The sequence below is a fragment of the Wallemia ichthyophaga genome, assembly GCF_000400465.1.
Source record: "Wallemia ichthyophaga EXF-994 unplaced genomic scaffold scaffold26, whole genome shotgun sequence".
NCBI lineage: Eukaryota > Fungi > Basidiomycota > Wallemiomycetes > Wallemiales > Wallemiaceae > Wallemia > Wallemia ichthyophaga.
Genome location: NW_008806299.1, coordinates 57579 through 71974, shown reverse-complemented (window position 1 = coordinate 71974; position 14396 = coordinate 57579). Strand labels below are relative to the sequence as shown.

At 43.9% G+C, this 14396-nt stretch overlaps 7 protein-coding genes across 7 annotated transcripts; 3 read left to right on the top strand and 4 right to left on the bottom strand.

The window, feature by feature from the left end:
- Positions 1-1170: 1170 nt before the first annotated feature.
- J056_002800 (uncharacterized protein) lies at positions 1171-1660 on the bottom strand (the record flags this gene model as incomplete). Its single annotated transcript, XM_009272065.1, has 5 exons — positions 1171-1276; positions 1329-1371; positions 1422-1448; positions 1502-1515; positions 1569-1660. The coding sequence occupies 5 exons, from the start codon at positions 1658-1660 to the stop codon at positions 1171-1173; spliced, it is 282 nt and encodes a 93-aa protein (XP_009270340.1).
- Positions 1661-2333: 673 nt separating this feature from the next.
- Positions 2334-3644, bottom strand: J056_002799 (uncharacterized protein; the record flags this gene model as incomplete). The annotated part of the gene is made up of 7 exons (XM_009272064.1): positions 2334-2354; positions 2406-2623; positions 2913-3006; positions 3229-3395; positions 3445-3458; positions 3503-3528; positions 3573-3644. 7 exons carry the CDS (start codon positions 3642-3644, stop codon positions 2334-2336), a joined length of 612 nt encoding a protein of 203 aa, XP_009270339.1.
- Positions 3645-5194: 1550 nt separating this feature from the next.
- On the top strand, positions 5195-6340 carry J056_002798 (uncharacterized protein; the record flags this gene model as incomplete). Its single annotated transcript, XM_009272063.1, has 2 exons — positions 5195-5616; positions 5665-6340. The coding sequence occupies 2 exons, from the start codon at positions 5195-5197 to the stop codon at positions 6338-6340; spliced, it is 1098 nt and encodes a 365-aa protein (XP_009270338.1).
- Positions 6341-6447: 107 nt separating this feature from the next.
- J056_002797 (uncharacterized protein) lies at positions 6448-6915 on the top strand (the record flags this gene model as incomplete). Its single annotated transcript, XM_009272062.1, has 7 exons — positions 6448-6501; positions 6539-6579; positions 6631-6639; positions 6687-6702; positions 6748-6783; positions 6844-6854; positions 6903-6915. 7 exons carry the CDS (start codon positions 6448-6450, stop codon positions 6913-6915), a joined length of 180 nt encoding a protein of 59 aa, XP_009270337.1.
- A 1019-nt stretch (positions 6916-7934) lies between these two features.
- On the top strand, positions 7935-9071 carry J056_002796 (uncharacterized protein; the record flags this gene model as incomplete). The annotated part of the gene is made up of 2 exons (XM_009272061.1): positions 7935-8006; positions 8058-9071. 2 exons carry the CDS (start codon positions 7935-7937, stop codon positions 9069-9071), a joined length of 1086 nt encoding a protein of 361 aa, XP_009270336.1.
- A 130-nt stretch (positions 9072-9201) lies between these two features.
- Positions 9202-11169, bottom strand: J056_002795 (Laccase-1; the record flags this gene model as incomplete). Its single annotated transcript, XM_009272060.1, has 2 exons — positions 9202-9305; positions 9351-11169. The coding sequence occupies 2 exons, from the start codon at positions 11167-11169 to the stop codon at positions 9202-9204; spliced, it is 1923 nt and encodes a 640-aa protein (XP_009270335.1).
- A 198-nt stretch (positions 11170-11367) lies between these two features.
- Positions 11368-13432, bottom strand: J056_002794 (uncharacterized protein; the record flags this gene model as incomplete). Its single annotated transcript, XM_009272059.1, has 2 exons — positions 11368-13234; positions 13284-13432. The coding sequence occupies 2 exons, from the start codon at positions 13430-13432 to the stop codon at positions 11368-11370; spliced, it is 2016 nt and encodes a 671-aa protein (XP_009270334.1).
- Positions 13433-14396: the final 964 nt, after the last annotated feature.

Here is a 14396-nt window from a genome sequence, read left to right as displayed (position 1 = left end):
TATACTAAACACGCTTGCATTCTAGTCACTTTCGCTTAATATCCGTCTATACGACACTGATTAACTTAATATCAATTGTCTCACATCACGCTTCAAATTTGCCATTCAAAATAGCTAATGACTCAAACCTCCCAGGGACGATTGGTCTGTGAGTTATTGCGACAGCGGCCGCTGATTGTTTATTTTCACTCATTTGAACCTCACCAGTCTTCTCATTCTCATGTCTAATGAATAGTGAGTTTTAAACATGAACGACATACTTCTAAACTTGAAGTAAAACGATAAGTGTGATTATTTGTTCTCTAAAGCAAGTATCATGTTAAGATTACAATTTGGCTTGATCAACAAAATAGCAATGCCGGCGAGCGTCTTCAAGTCCAACAATTCCGACTTTACGCTAGTGGCGCCCTCTCAAAGGCCGAAATCCAATGCAGAAGTTTCCTTTTAAAGTTATTCAATCAGGTTAATGGTGATAGGGTGAGACATATGTTTAGCCTGTATGGTAGCATACTCATTATCTTCATAGATACGTTCTGATTCTGCCTTTAAAGACAATTTAGGTTTGAATGGCTTAGATGTGGCTGAAATACTTATGTCTATTGAAAATGAGTATTCTATGTGATTGGTGGTTTTTAGTCCCCCATACCCTCTTATGCACCTATTTCAGAGAAATTCCAGATGATAAAGCTAAAGAAATTCAATATGTAGACCAAGTAATCAAATGCGTTGCAGAAATTCCCGAAGCTAAGTAGCTCATAGGCCCCTCAATGATGAAATCTGAATAAAGTGTTAAGACGATACATATTTAAGACTGCGTCAATCAATGCGTCCATCAATACTTCCTAAAGCATGAGGAGTCAAAGGGGGTGCCGAATTTACTGGAAGCGTTTCTTGACTCATAATTCCCTTAGCGTATTAAAAATGTATTATACAGATCATGAAATTTCTATAGCATGGTAATTGCGAAATGTACCGCGATTTGCGAAACACGAGCACATATACATGACAGCCTACCTCCATCTCCGAAATTTCTTAAACTCACTTGAATACGCAAATGTAAGTATTTTTTTTTTTGGAATGAAGATAAATTTGAGTCATGTTGAGAGAAGTATACAATTGATTCCGTTTGAGATTTTCCGTCGATCTCTTTAATGATTGCGACTAGCTCGCTTAACAGGTTGGGTTGTCAGCTCCAAAGCTTTCTGCACTGCTACCGGCGCCTCTGCTTTCGCAGCAGCTGACCATTGCTCCCGTGTCGATAGAGTTGACGCCATATCTTTCATTAGCCATAAGACATCTTATGGCTGCTAGTAAAAATTCAGACTCACGGCACACATTGCTTCAAAAGCTCGTCGAATCTTGCTGATTGATCTGGCGTGAGAGTTAAAATCATGTCTTAATATATTCAAAGGTTCGCTCACCAACTGCAGCGCAACAATCCTTCGTTACTAGGAAGGGTAAAGCCCCATCAGCAAAAATTGTCACTTTTTAGCCAACTCACTTTGATACTCAGTGCTAATTACGTGGAAGTTAGCACTGTCTCTTACTTCAACATGTTGAACACCTACCATCCGCCTGAACCTGTGCAGATTTCTGGACCGCCAGCTGCGACGAGCGCAATCGCTGAAAGAAGAGCTGAGAGTGTAGCGAGTTTGTACATTGTTATTTGCTTGTGATGGTACGAGAATAAAGAAGGTGAGAAGGCCTGCATTTTATACTCCAATGAATAAGGTTGAGTGACTTCAGGTGACTATGGTTAATTTATGCACAAATAATTGACTAAATCCACCGAATTCAACGAAAAGTTGCCCAGTCGGTTCTGAAGCGACAAGTGCAAAATCAATTAATGTTTGCTGTTCATAGAAGGACAAAATAAACATTTTTCAAGCCTCACTTTAATAGGAGCGTTTATAAAGTCCTTTTAAGTCCTTCAGCGCGTTCAAGAAAGACTGTTGAAGCGGCGTTCGGAATTTTTAGAAATGTGGGGTATTTTGCGCATTTATTACGCATGAACATGGCAAAAAAAATCCCAAAAAATTCCTTTCACGATCTATTAAAGAATATGAGATATTAAATCGAGACTTTCTCGATAATATTTCAGGGTAAAACATCGACGAAATGATCCTCAGAGTCAGTTGATGACGAGCATGTGTGGCAAAAATGTCAAAGTCTAGTCAGACTTTGAGCTATCAGGTGACACTGATATGTGGATTGTAAGTAGCCGTATTTTATCATGCACAGCTTCACATTATGGCTTAAACCAAGAGGCTGTCAATGCATTATAGTTTTAAAATAGTAGCAGTAATGTTATATGAGGCAACTTGAAAGTGCTCCTAAGCCTCACCTTTGGTTTCCTGTTGTGCGTAAGTGTTAACAAACAAGTGTCAACACAACCTAAAACACACCTTGGCAACACCGTTTGGTTCTGTGAAGCGATTACCGAACAAAGTCCCGAAGATAGATTCTCCTTTGCCTTTAGCCTGATCGGTAGTTCCCTCAGCTATAGTCTTGGCTTGCTCTTTGTTCTCTTCGTTCGATTTGGACGAATTGGTTCCGAGAGTCTGACTGAGGAGGTCTTTGCCTTTATCGAAAAGGCCTTCAGATTGTGATTTTGGGATTGATTCTGCTCATTATTGTCGCAATAACCTGAATAGCAAGCTAACAGGAGCATTTCAGTATAATTAATCTCGATGCATCTTCATTCTTATTCCTTTCTACAACATCACAACCGCACTAAACGCTACGATTACTCTGGGCGTATAAAAGCGCCTCCATTCATTCTCATTTGCCATCCCTCTGGCCTTTTGGCTTAGATCAAGTGTAGTAGTATCTGTTCTTCTAAGTTCGAACAACTTGGATCGCAAAAATTATGCGACAAACGTTCGATCTAATTCTTATCTGCGTCTACGTACCCTCACTGCTTGCATCGGGTAGGTAGAAAATGGCCTTGTGTTGCACTACCGCATGTACCGTCAACGCGCTCTTATACTCCGCCCCGATAGCATTCTAGCATGTCTATTTTTATTAAATAGCATCAACTTGTCGAAATTTGTGAAATGGTTTGCTCTAGCATCTTAATTCAGATTTTTCGGGTTTAAGTTTTAGTTTTATAATTAACACCAATTACACCTAAAATGTTGTAAAGTCACGATAAAATATATCTAGGGAAAAGAATACACAATTTATCCGTTTTTATTGCGCATTTGTGTTCTAGCGTGCTTAACAGACGCTGGTTGCTGCGCCGATTTCTTCCTCGCGAGATCCGGCACCTCTGCCCTCACAGCAATCAACCATACCGCCTGTGTTAATACCGTTGGCAAGAAGAGGAATGCATTGATGAAATACTTCATCGAAGCGCGTGTTTTGATCTACGGCTGCACAGCAATCCTTGGTGACTAGAGAAAAATTCTCATCAGCTTTGATGAACATATAGAGCTGACTTACTTTGGTATTCGACACTGTATGCGCGTTAGAGGTTCATGATAAAGATTTATAGACTCACCAGCCACCGCCTCTGCTGGTGCAGACCTAACGACTAGTTAGAAATGCTCAACACCTCACACCGAACTAACCTCAGCTGGGCCACCAGCGGCGACGAGAGCGACGGTTGAGAGAAGAGCTGAAACAGTGATGAGCTTGAACATTGTTGTTAGTGTTGAGTTGATGGTTTGAAGGGAGAAGTGGAAGGCGTTATTTATACGCTAGAAACGCGGGGAGGTTCCTAGCTTTTTAATATATAAGACTGTTCTTTCAATTCCCTGCATAACCATAGGTTCCGCAAAACACCCGAGGCGAGGCAAAGGTGTAGCGATTTGGGGCATCTACATCTCCGTAGACACTTCCTGAGGCTGATATATAGTATAAAGTATCTAAATCACCTTTTGAGCTGCTTGTTCATCTAAGACAAGAATAAATTAGATTGAAATCGGACTTTTTTAGCGACAAAATTGTTCCTGTTTCACAGAAAAAGGAACGTTGTGATATCACGGGGTATATTAGTGTTGTGGGTTTTTTGCAAAATAAATATTCATATCGCCTTCAACACACAGCCAAACTATCAAAATGCTATCATCTATTAAACTTTACTTTGTCTATAGTGAGACGTAATGTATCAGCAACTGCAAATCATCTGTATTTCGATTGAAATTCAAAGGAGCATGATGTACACTTCTGCACTACTTGCTGCAAGTGTGATAGCTCAAAGAGTGCAGCGAGGCCAACGCAGACAACGCGTTCAATGCAACATTTGAATGCAGGTGCTGTTTTCAAGGTGCAAACAGAAATGTGTTTAGGTTTAAACCTCAGAGATTCGCTGCTGACACTGTCTCTAGTGAGCCGCAATATTCAGCGCTCTTCGCCAACGATGGAAATGTCATCGAAATAGTGACATTAATTTCAACTGCGGCTCACAGGAATTTTTCAGCGACATGTCTTCTGAAAGGTGAAGAAAGTCCAGCTAAGCAATGAAATATCAGTTCTTAGATGCATGCCTGATCTGAAAGCACCGAAATGTCGTAAATCCGTTTAACGCCGATCAGAAGCCGGTTGCTTCGCTAAAGAAATTTGGCAGGGATTAAAGGCATGATGTATTCAATTATGCTTTTAGAATTCAAATATGCAAGAATTCTGTGGTTGCGAATAAGCAGTATCCAATTGGCTCCACTAATCAATCAATGAGTCAAAAAGTGCCGAGCACGCTAAAGAAAGTAAGGAGGCTACAGAGAAAGCCAGAAAGTAGTCTAGAGGTTTTGTTGAGCTCTTAAACTATTGTAAATGTCATCTACATCGATATATTCACAACCCCTTAAACGCTATCTCCACCACCTCAAAAGACTCGAATTAAGCATAAACTAGCATGAACCCGCATAATGCTCGCCAAAATGATTTTTGTAATTCTCCAGCGAGTCTCCTTTTCCTTGTAACTAACTTGATATGCATTGATCGAGGATATCGGGAAATTGGGAGGTGGTCAGAAACACGTTACGCACCCATCCCACGCCGTCCCACACCGTCCCACAAGTTCTCCGCACGTTTACAACATGAACTGCGCTCAAATTAATTTCCTATTTCTAGGGCCATTCTCCTCATTTCCGACGTTCCTTACGTTGAAGCGAAAAGCGTTTCGCGATAAAACTGGCGCTCACAAACCTCCATCACACCTGCACAGAAATCCAATGTTCTGAGGAAAATACCCATGGATAGAGAACCAGAGCCCGTAGCGACCGCGACCCATCTCAGGGCGTATTACAGTCTTCTCATCATCGCAGCAGTCGGGCACGCATGTCTACTTATATTAACACTAGCGTCGCAGCGGCTGCACAAGCACGGCGTCCTCATCAACTTCTACTTGATCTTCATGGTCACCCTGTGGTTCGACGCTATCCTCTGCTGGACGCAACATATGGAAGATCCGCATCCGCCCAAATCCTTACAAATAATCAACGCTGTGTTTAGGCTCACAGGCACTGTAATGAATAGCTCGACGACGCTTATGTGCGTCACCAAGTTCTGGGTATCGACCAACATCGCAGCTTCGACCAAAATCTCCAAATATCTACATTATCTCGACAACATCACGCTTGTCATCTTCCCGTATGCAGTCGGCATTCCTTTTTTGTGGGTCTACTTTCAAGAGAAGGAACACGGCTACTCACACGTCCACAGCTTTGCATATCTGGGGGTATTCCTCGATGACCGGTCTATGGTACATCGGACGCCCTACTACTGTGACAGCAGGCACGAACCACTCAACATCGCCGCTACCGTAGTAGCTCTCATCGTCATGATAATGGTGATGATACTCGCCTTCTGGCTTGCAGGCATCCTCATCCGTCTACGTGCAAGCCAACGTGGACTCGTGAAAGTGCACTGGTCAGTGAACCTTCAACTCACCGCGCGCATCCTCCTCTTCCTCTTCTATTCCCTCACATCCATCACCTTGCACTGCTGGAGCTTGCGAGGGTACGATGGAGTAAAAACGTCGTCAACTCTCGTATTTGCGAGTACCGGATTGATTGCATTCACGCTCTTCCTCATACAGGCAGACATACTCGCAGCTCTGAGCCATTATCTAGGATTAAACAAGTCACGCGATAAGCCAGGCGACTCAGATCAGTTGGAATTTACACACATGGATCGCAGCCGCCGAACCTCACTCAACACGCTTAATACCTTCTTCCCGCACCCGCAGACGCCCCCGCCTACACACGTAAACGAAAAAAAGTACTCCCTGCTAGATAGCGAGAGTGCAAACGGATTATATGGTGTACAGCACCACTCCCACAGTCCCAATGCCCTTACAACCCAGCCAAGCCACACCAGTACGCCAAAATCAAAATAACTTATACACTCTTTACTTTGTAACTGTATGATGTAATATATTAGCAGGTGATATCAATTTTGAGATAACCCACAACTGAACATTTAAACCGACAACTAACATTCAAGATGGGCGTATATCCAGTTGTTAGCAAGAGTGATCTGGAGCATATGGCGGGTGCTGTGGGCTTCTGTAAGGCACTTCTCACTCTAGAAACAGCTCATCGCAGAGAAGCCAGTAATCGTGGAAGTTAGAGACAGGTGAGATGGGTTTATTTGAGAGGCGCGTTTCTAATGCATACGCGTACTCAGTGACGAGGCGTGAGTTGCGAGTGGCTAATAGGCTCAGACTCACATATCACATGCAGCGGTGATTTGTTCGAGGTGCGAAACTGGATCACAGAAAATACATACTCACACTCACCACAGTCTATATCTAATGAAAACGAGAAGAATGCCATATTTGTGGGTGATTTACTTTCGGTACACATACTCTCTCTTACAGCCACAGTTCTCTATAAACAGGATGAAATTCCGTGGGTGTGGTGTTCGGATGAAGAGCCCCGCTCATAACGCTCCTACAGATTACATATCTGACTTGATGGGTGCAGCGTCCTCATTGCCAGCATATTTTTATTTCCAAAGAGGAGAGAAGATAGACGGATGCTATCAACCCACGGAAACGCAGCTGAGAGAGTTTCTTGGTAAATCATTAAGCAATTAGAATGGCCAGAATGTGGAGAATCGATACATTGTATCGCAGTAACTAAAAACCGAATTGAGGAATAAATAGACTTAATGCACAGACTAAGCATGTGGATACTCATCTTCATACTGCAGATCACCCATGTAATGATCAATGAGATGGTGTTCGAGCGCATTCTTACTGGCGAAACCATGCTTGCACCGCGGGCAGTGGTATTTCTCTACAAAAGAGTGGTGCATGATCAGCTGCTCGTAAGTAAAATTCATTTCGCAGACGTTGCAGAAGTGAGTTTTGTCTGAGATGCAAGGGGGTAAACGCATTATTCCAACTCAGCACTCAGCAGCACTCACACTTATAATGGTTAGGTATCATGATGATGACAGATGGTTTGAATTTGCTATAAACAGCTTAATTGAGGCTGTATGACTCGGTCATTTATGACTCACCTATCTTGGCTTATCTTATCGAGAAAGAACGCCAGATTGTCAGTGTAAAATGCAATAGATAGGTTTTGATTGTGAAATTATGTACGCAAGCTTTGCTTAAGATCAATATCGCATCTACTACACTTGACACATCCTTTTCCATCTTTGCAGGAAATCCAAATCAAGCAATCTTGAATATAAATGGCATGAATATACTCCTTGCAATGCTCGTCATGGTGAACGGGGTCCATACCCAACGCTCGTTGATCTCTCCGACGCCTCTAGCGTCTGACATCTACAACGACCTGCTAAAGAATTATAGCGATGAGCAAATGTGCTCCACATAGCTCAAGCTTTCCCCATATTAATTGTACCTAAGCTGAGTCCGCTCTATCCGGTCGTCGGAGTGACATCATGCGTATATAATCAAGCTTGCCAAATGCGATCTTTTCATTCAAGCACTATTAACACAAAATAAGACACAAATGACTACGAACAACACACTCCGCTTTGGCGTTTTAGGCATCGGCAGAATGGGAATGAGACATGCCTTAAACGTACGTAGACCCCTACTAAATTATTCAACACACTCATACTATTCAGTACAGGTGGTGAAGGAGCCACGTGCTCAATTAGTAGCCGTGGCCGACCCACGCACGGAGGTCCTTGAAGCGTCTAGGGCCGTATTGGGTGAGCAGGTCAAGCGCTTCACAAGCGAGGAAAATGTCATCAACGATCCATCCATCCAAGCCATCTTGGTAGCTAGCGACACAACCCAACATCCGATTCTCGCTCTGAAGGCTATCAAGGCAGGTAAACATCTGTTGCTTGAAAAACCCATAGCCGTGAACCTGGACGATGCGCTACCAGTTGTCGAAGAGGCCAAAAAGAATCCGCATCTCAAGATTTTGGTGGGTATGTCTCGCCGTTTCGACGAAAGCTACAGAGAAGCATTCAACAGAGTGAAGGGCGGTGAGCTGGGTGATGTGTTTCACTACTATGGCGTCACCAATGACCAGTACAACGCTGAGATTGTTGATTTCTTTGTCGGGTATTCAAAGGTTAGCGGATCAATACTGGTCGATTGCGGGATTCACGATGTTGACTTGATGAGGTGGTACATGGGACCAAATGAGAAGGTCAAGAAGGTGTTTGCTGCAGGCTACAATGCAAGAATGCATGGATTAGCCGAGTCTAAGGATGCTGACAACTCAGTCGCTACTGTAGTCTTCGAAAGTGGCAAACTTGCCAACTTGTACCTCTCGAGAACTGCAATCCATGGACACGAATGCTGGGCGCAAATAACGGGCGAGAATGGAATGATCAAGGTCAACATTGACAGTGCCATAAACCGTGTCACTCTTGCAGATGAGCATGGATATCGCAAGCAAACAACGCAAGACTATTTCGATAGGTTCAGAGAGGCATTCTCGAACGAAATGAGGGAGTTCACCAGCGCTGTGCTCGACAATTCCCCTCTTCCGCTTGAAATTGACGACGCGTACATCGCAAGCAAAATCTGTGTAGGTCTGCAGATGGCCTTCAGATCAGGCGAACAGATCTATTTTGACAAAGATCAGTCACCAATCCCACCCAAAGGTATAGCAGCATCGAAGCTTTGATGGGATTCTTGTAGATAAATTGATGGATATTTCCTTAAAAACAGGTATACCAATTTAATTTAGTAGAATACAAAGCATTATCGTGCAAGTATTAGGTTCAGGTAAAAAAAATTCTATTGAGGGAATATATCTAATAGTCAACTTGACCGGCCTGGATTCTGTAGTATTCTGGTATCTCAGGCTGTTTTCCTTCCGCTATGAGAAGATATTCCATTCCTTCCGCTTTATGGGATCCTGAGACAATGTGAGACAAAATGAGATAAATTAGCTTCCACAAACCAATGTGACAATGTAAGAGCGTAGGCTCTGCTTCTCCAGCTTCAAAGCGCGTAACGAGGTAGGAGGGTGCATCAGGCATGGAAGATGGCGTGTTGAACGTGTCGACGTAAGCTGGATCCTCCCAGTTGATAGCATCAGGGTTGTGAGCATCGAAATCCGCCACATCAGTGTAGTTCCAGCTCATCAGCCCCAAAGTACCGCTACCAAGCAAGTGCCTGTGAAGCCCATGGAAATGCATCGGGTGAGGCGGTTGAGGAACTGTTCCATTAACGACAAACACCACGTCTACAACGCTACCGGCTGGGTAGTGAGCGGTTGATGACGAGCCAATGTATGACTCCAGATCGAAAAGTGCAGGTGTCTCAGCGGTCTGCTTTTCGGTGATATTGTACCGTTCAACTACAGCTCCCTCGTCTGACATACCCCAGTATAACGTCCCGTCGTATTGCAATGTGAAAATTAGCGTCTTGTCAGCTTTCTCGTGAGGTTTGGGTACATTTGGCGCATCGTATGCACGTAGTTGAGTTGATTGTATAACAGTCGCGTTCTCCTTAACCAATCCACCTCCGTAGTTAATAGTTGGCTTGGAATCAGGCAGCGCAGGAAGCCCTTCCTCCTTCACGTAGCGAACGTTGTTGTTATTACCATAGCTGATGATTGCGTGTGTTGCCAGAATCTGAGGTGCGTTCCAAACAGATACTCGCATTACATATTCGCCTGCTGTGTGTAATTTAAAAGCAACTCCCAGACGCTCTCCAATAACAAACTCAAAAGCATCGGCAGGCTCTGCAGACGGCATGCTGTGATATCTTCCGTCTTGAGAAAACAGATAAACTGGATGCTCATCGATTGAAACGATGTAAGACCAGTGACTAGCCGCGGAAACCATATGTAGGACGGCCCATTGCTCATTGCCATCGTCAACATACTCGAATTCAAACTTTGGAGTAGTCGTGTTGGTCTCCTCGCAGTTAAACCACACATCTGCATCGAGCTCTATATCGTCAGGCACTGCTGGAGTGCTTTCTGTAATGTTCGGACATCCTTTGGCGGTGATGTAGGAGCCATCAATCAGCCCATTTTTATTTTCGGATGCATACGTTCTCAGCTTATCCATAGCTGGGCAATTTCTGCGTCCATGGTTGTTAATGAGTACAGCGTCGTAACATAGTAATTCTGAATGCCACTCTTCAGACAATCGCTTCTGTTCAGTGCTGTTAAGCGTTGTGTAGTCAGCCAGCATGATAATCTGCGGATCTCTGTCTTGCTTTTCGAGTGACTCGATTGCGTTATTGTCGTTTGTGAGCTGATAGAAAGGCTTTGGACGATTGTCGTTTGGTCGGACGTAGACTGGAAGAGCTATACCATCTTGGTACTGCTCACGTGAGTGATCATGCAACCAATACATTCCATACTCCGCGTTCCATTGATACGTGAAATTTTCACCACTTCCAATATAGGTTTGAGTCACGCCTGGAACTCCATCTGACCATATTGTACCACTTTGAGTAATACCATGTGCGTGGAGAGTAGTATTTGTATGCGCATTATTTATGTAATCTATCTCCACCACGTCATCTTCGTCAACGACGATTGGTTCGGCGCCGTTGAACGGCCTGCCATTGATAGCGAACATTTCTCGTGGCTTCCCGCCATCTAAGCTTGTAACCATTTCAGTGACCTCGAGGGTGATCTTTTTGACACCCTGATTTGCATTCTTTTCGTGCATTGGGGGGCCGCCCGGCGAGTCACCCATGAGTCCACCCACACCTTTACTACTGAACAGCGCTAACAATGCTACTTCAGCCTTGAAAAACATCTTTTAGACGTGGTGTCGGAATTAATGAGAATAACTTAACAGCGCATCTCCGGAGCTTTTCATTACCGGGCCTTAAAAAATCAAAAACCAAGGAATTAAGTGAAAAGTACATTTGATATAATTAAGTGGAGTTATAACGTATTATATTTTGCTTTGCTGTGAACGTATAATTTTTCATAAAGCCCATTCTATTTAAGGCTATTTGTCATTTGTTATATTTAGCTGAGCTATGCACCAAGTGAGATCGTCGAAGGTGGGCGGGGGTGGCTCAGGATGCTGTGGTTTATTGCTCTGACGAATGCATTCGTCTTCGAAATTGATAAGCCGCAGCTTTCGCAATAGCGCTTCTATTTCTGTTGACTGGCATGGGTGGAAGTAGAGAATTGACTGGACGGCATCAGTCATTGATCCAGAGATGCGCAACGCACCGACTACATCTCTGTCGAGTTCGAAGATATCCAAGCAACGCAGGGCCTGCACGCTCAAGGCGCCAAAAATAACTGGTGTCTCCTTCAAAATGGCACGGAGATGGTTATTGTAAAGTAGTTCGTGACCCTTAAGCCAAGCTATCACCTGCTTCCTAGTAAAGTAACTTTTTGGGCCGATGAACTTCTTCGTCATGGCCTGTAGTTTTGCCGTTAAAATCAGCCGTATCATGAAGGCAATATTTCTTATCTGCCAGATCGGAATAATATTTCTACACGTGTGTTTGAACAATTCCATCTCGATGGTCTCAGCTGCCAGTATAATCTTGGTAGCTCTCGCATGGAATTCTAGCGGCTGAGCGCGCAATCTGATAGCCCCCAGGCAAAGAAGTTTCACTCTCTCCAGCAGAGCCGGCACAGTCCTCCTAGACCATGTCCTCTCGTGTGGACTCGGAAGTTTCGATATCCATTTCTCGGAAGAGAGGAAGATGCCGTAATTTGAGCTGTCTGCTATGTGCAGGGGCATGACGGGATGGAAAAGAGTTTGTTTCCATGCTTGGCTCAGCGATGCCCACACTGTCCGTCGCACCTCCTCCTTCTCTATCTCCTCGTCCGATGCGTCGTTGCCAGAGAAGCGCGTAATGACCCGTAAAACAAAACCGCCCGGTCGATCTTGAGTGTTTTCATTAGATTCTCGGATGATGTCGCATAGACACCCAGCCTGTTGAACGTATGTATGTATGTCTGTGTCGTCGCTACCGACATCTACTGTCCTAACGGGGATACCGTCGTCGTCAAACACCCAACTCACTTGATGAGCATCTATCGAAGTGAGAGCAAGCTTGCTGATAACAATATCGGCTATTATAATCGCTGAGCCTAGTTTTTGAGTGCTAAAAGTCTCATTGGGGAGGAATTCATAGTAGTGGAGGCATACAGCGGCCTGTGCGATACCCAGGGAGAATTTGGATGCGTTGACAGCTGTAATTAAATATGTGTGAGCACTGTCTGCGTAGTATGCCGCTTTGCCCTTAAGTATACCCGAGTCAGCTCTGTCAGACGCTCCCTGAACCGAATAAGACACTGCCAAAAGTGCGCATATCAGTGACGGCTCTAGGCTTGCCCTCTTTGAGGGTATATTGAGCTTCTTGTAGAGTGAGGGAAGGTGGAACAGCACAGCGATCAAATCGGATTTGCTAAACACCTTCCAGATCTCTGCTATAAGACCTTTCAAGCTCCCGCCAGTCTCAGAAAACAGAGTCGGCCAAAACGAGTACTGCTGGTAGTCTGTCGAGGGTGTCTTGAGGATGGAAGTCTTGCTTGACTGATGTGTTGCGAATTCGGGTAAACTCGTTATGTCAAAGGGCTTATTGAGAAGGGCAGTATCAGGAATTTTAAATTTCCTTTCAGATGGAGAAAGTTGTGGAATATACTCATCGCTCTCGTTGTCGCTGCTGTGATGTCGAACGAGCTGATTGGAGGAAGATGAAGAAGCGCTGCTGGCTGGGGTGTGATTCGAGGCACTCTGCTTTGATCGCCTGGATGATCGCGGCCTTTCGTGAGCATCGTCTTCGCTGTCTGGGGAGATTCCGTGTGGTTTGTAAGCTTTCCTTGGTTTCTTATCAGCGCCTCGAGTAGGACTGGAGGTGGTGGTCAGTGGGAGTAAAATCTAGCATTTTCGGGACTAACCGATCTTCTTCAATGCCAACGCATTGGTAATTCTTGATTACACAATTCCTGCACCTATCGCTGTTGTCGAGGATTACGCACTTGGTTTTTGACTTGCGGCAGCTCTGACAAGCTCTAATAGATCTCCTTTTGTTGCGCTTGGGTTTCATGAAGTTGGAAGTTAAAGGGATGAAATTACCCGAGCGGCTGGGGATCGTCTGGCATGCGCATAAAGACTTTTCAAGGAGGAATCGGTGGTTCTTCTGGGTTTTTGGTGATGTTTTGATATAGCACAGTCTTTAAGGTGTTTATCTGCAAATTAATCCGAGCACTTCATCGATCATGCAATTACTTGAGATAAATAATCGAGAGAAATATTGGAGCCGAGCGAGATGAAGATATTAAATATAGTAACATCTATGCAGATTGCTTCCCCGGACTTATTTGTTTTCGTACCTTCGATTTGTAATAAATAAATGTATCACTCGTGTGCCTGATTCAGCCTGTGTGTGCAAAGGGTCTTGAGTTCTTAGCGGATGCAAAGTTGATATCAATTTATATGCATTATATAGTCAAGACAAGATGAAGCGATTTCACATACTCAATAGTCTTACTGAATTAATCGTTTGAAGTGCTTGAGCTGTGATGCAAATGACCTGGATTCGTGCTGGCCACCGACCTTTTCGAGTGTTGTCACTGTCTTCGATTTAAAGACCTTATAGCTTGCATTTACGTTATCTTTACCACTTTTATATGCCACAACAACAATTTGTAGTGGTAATGAAGCTAAAAGCAATTCAATAAAAACCTTAAGATCATCGTCTTGATGTTCCAGAAAGCGCACTGCCAGCACCTTCAAATTTGGATATCTATCGAGAAGCGCATCAAACTAAAATTTTGTTGGCCTGATTTCATTAGGATCTTTCAAGACAAGGGTGAGCTCTTCAACTCTGTCATTCGAGAGCATATAGCTTATCAAATTATCAGTGTTCCTCATGCGATAACCATTGTAAGAATGGTATCTTTCACTTATTGCGGAGCAATCTACGAGCAATGATTGGAGTTTCGACATTTTCGAAACTGCGAAACCTAATTCAGATACTGCTGATAGGTAGTTTGCGTCACTCAGAAAGT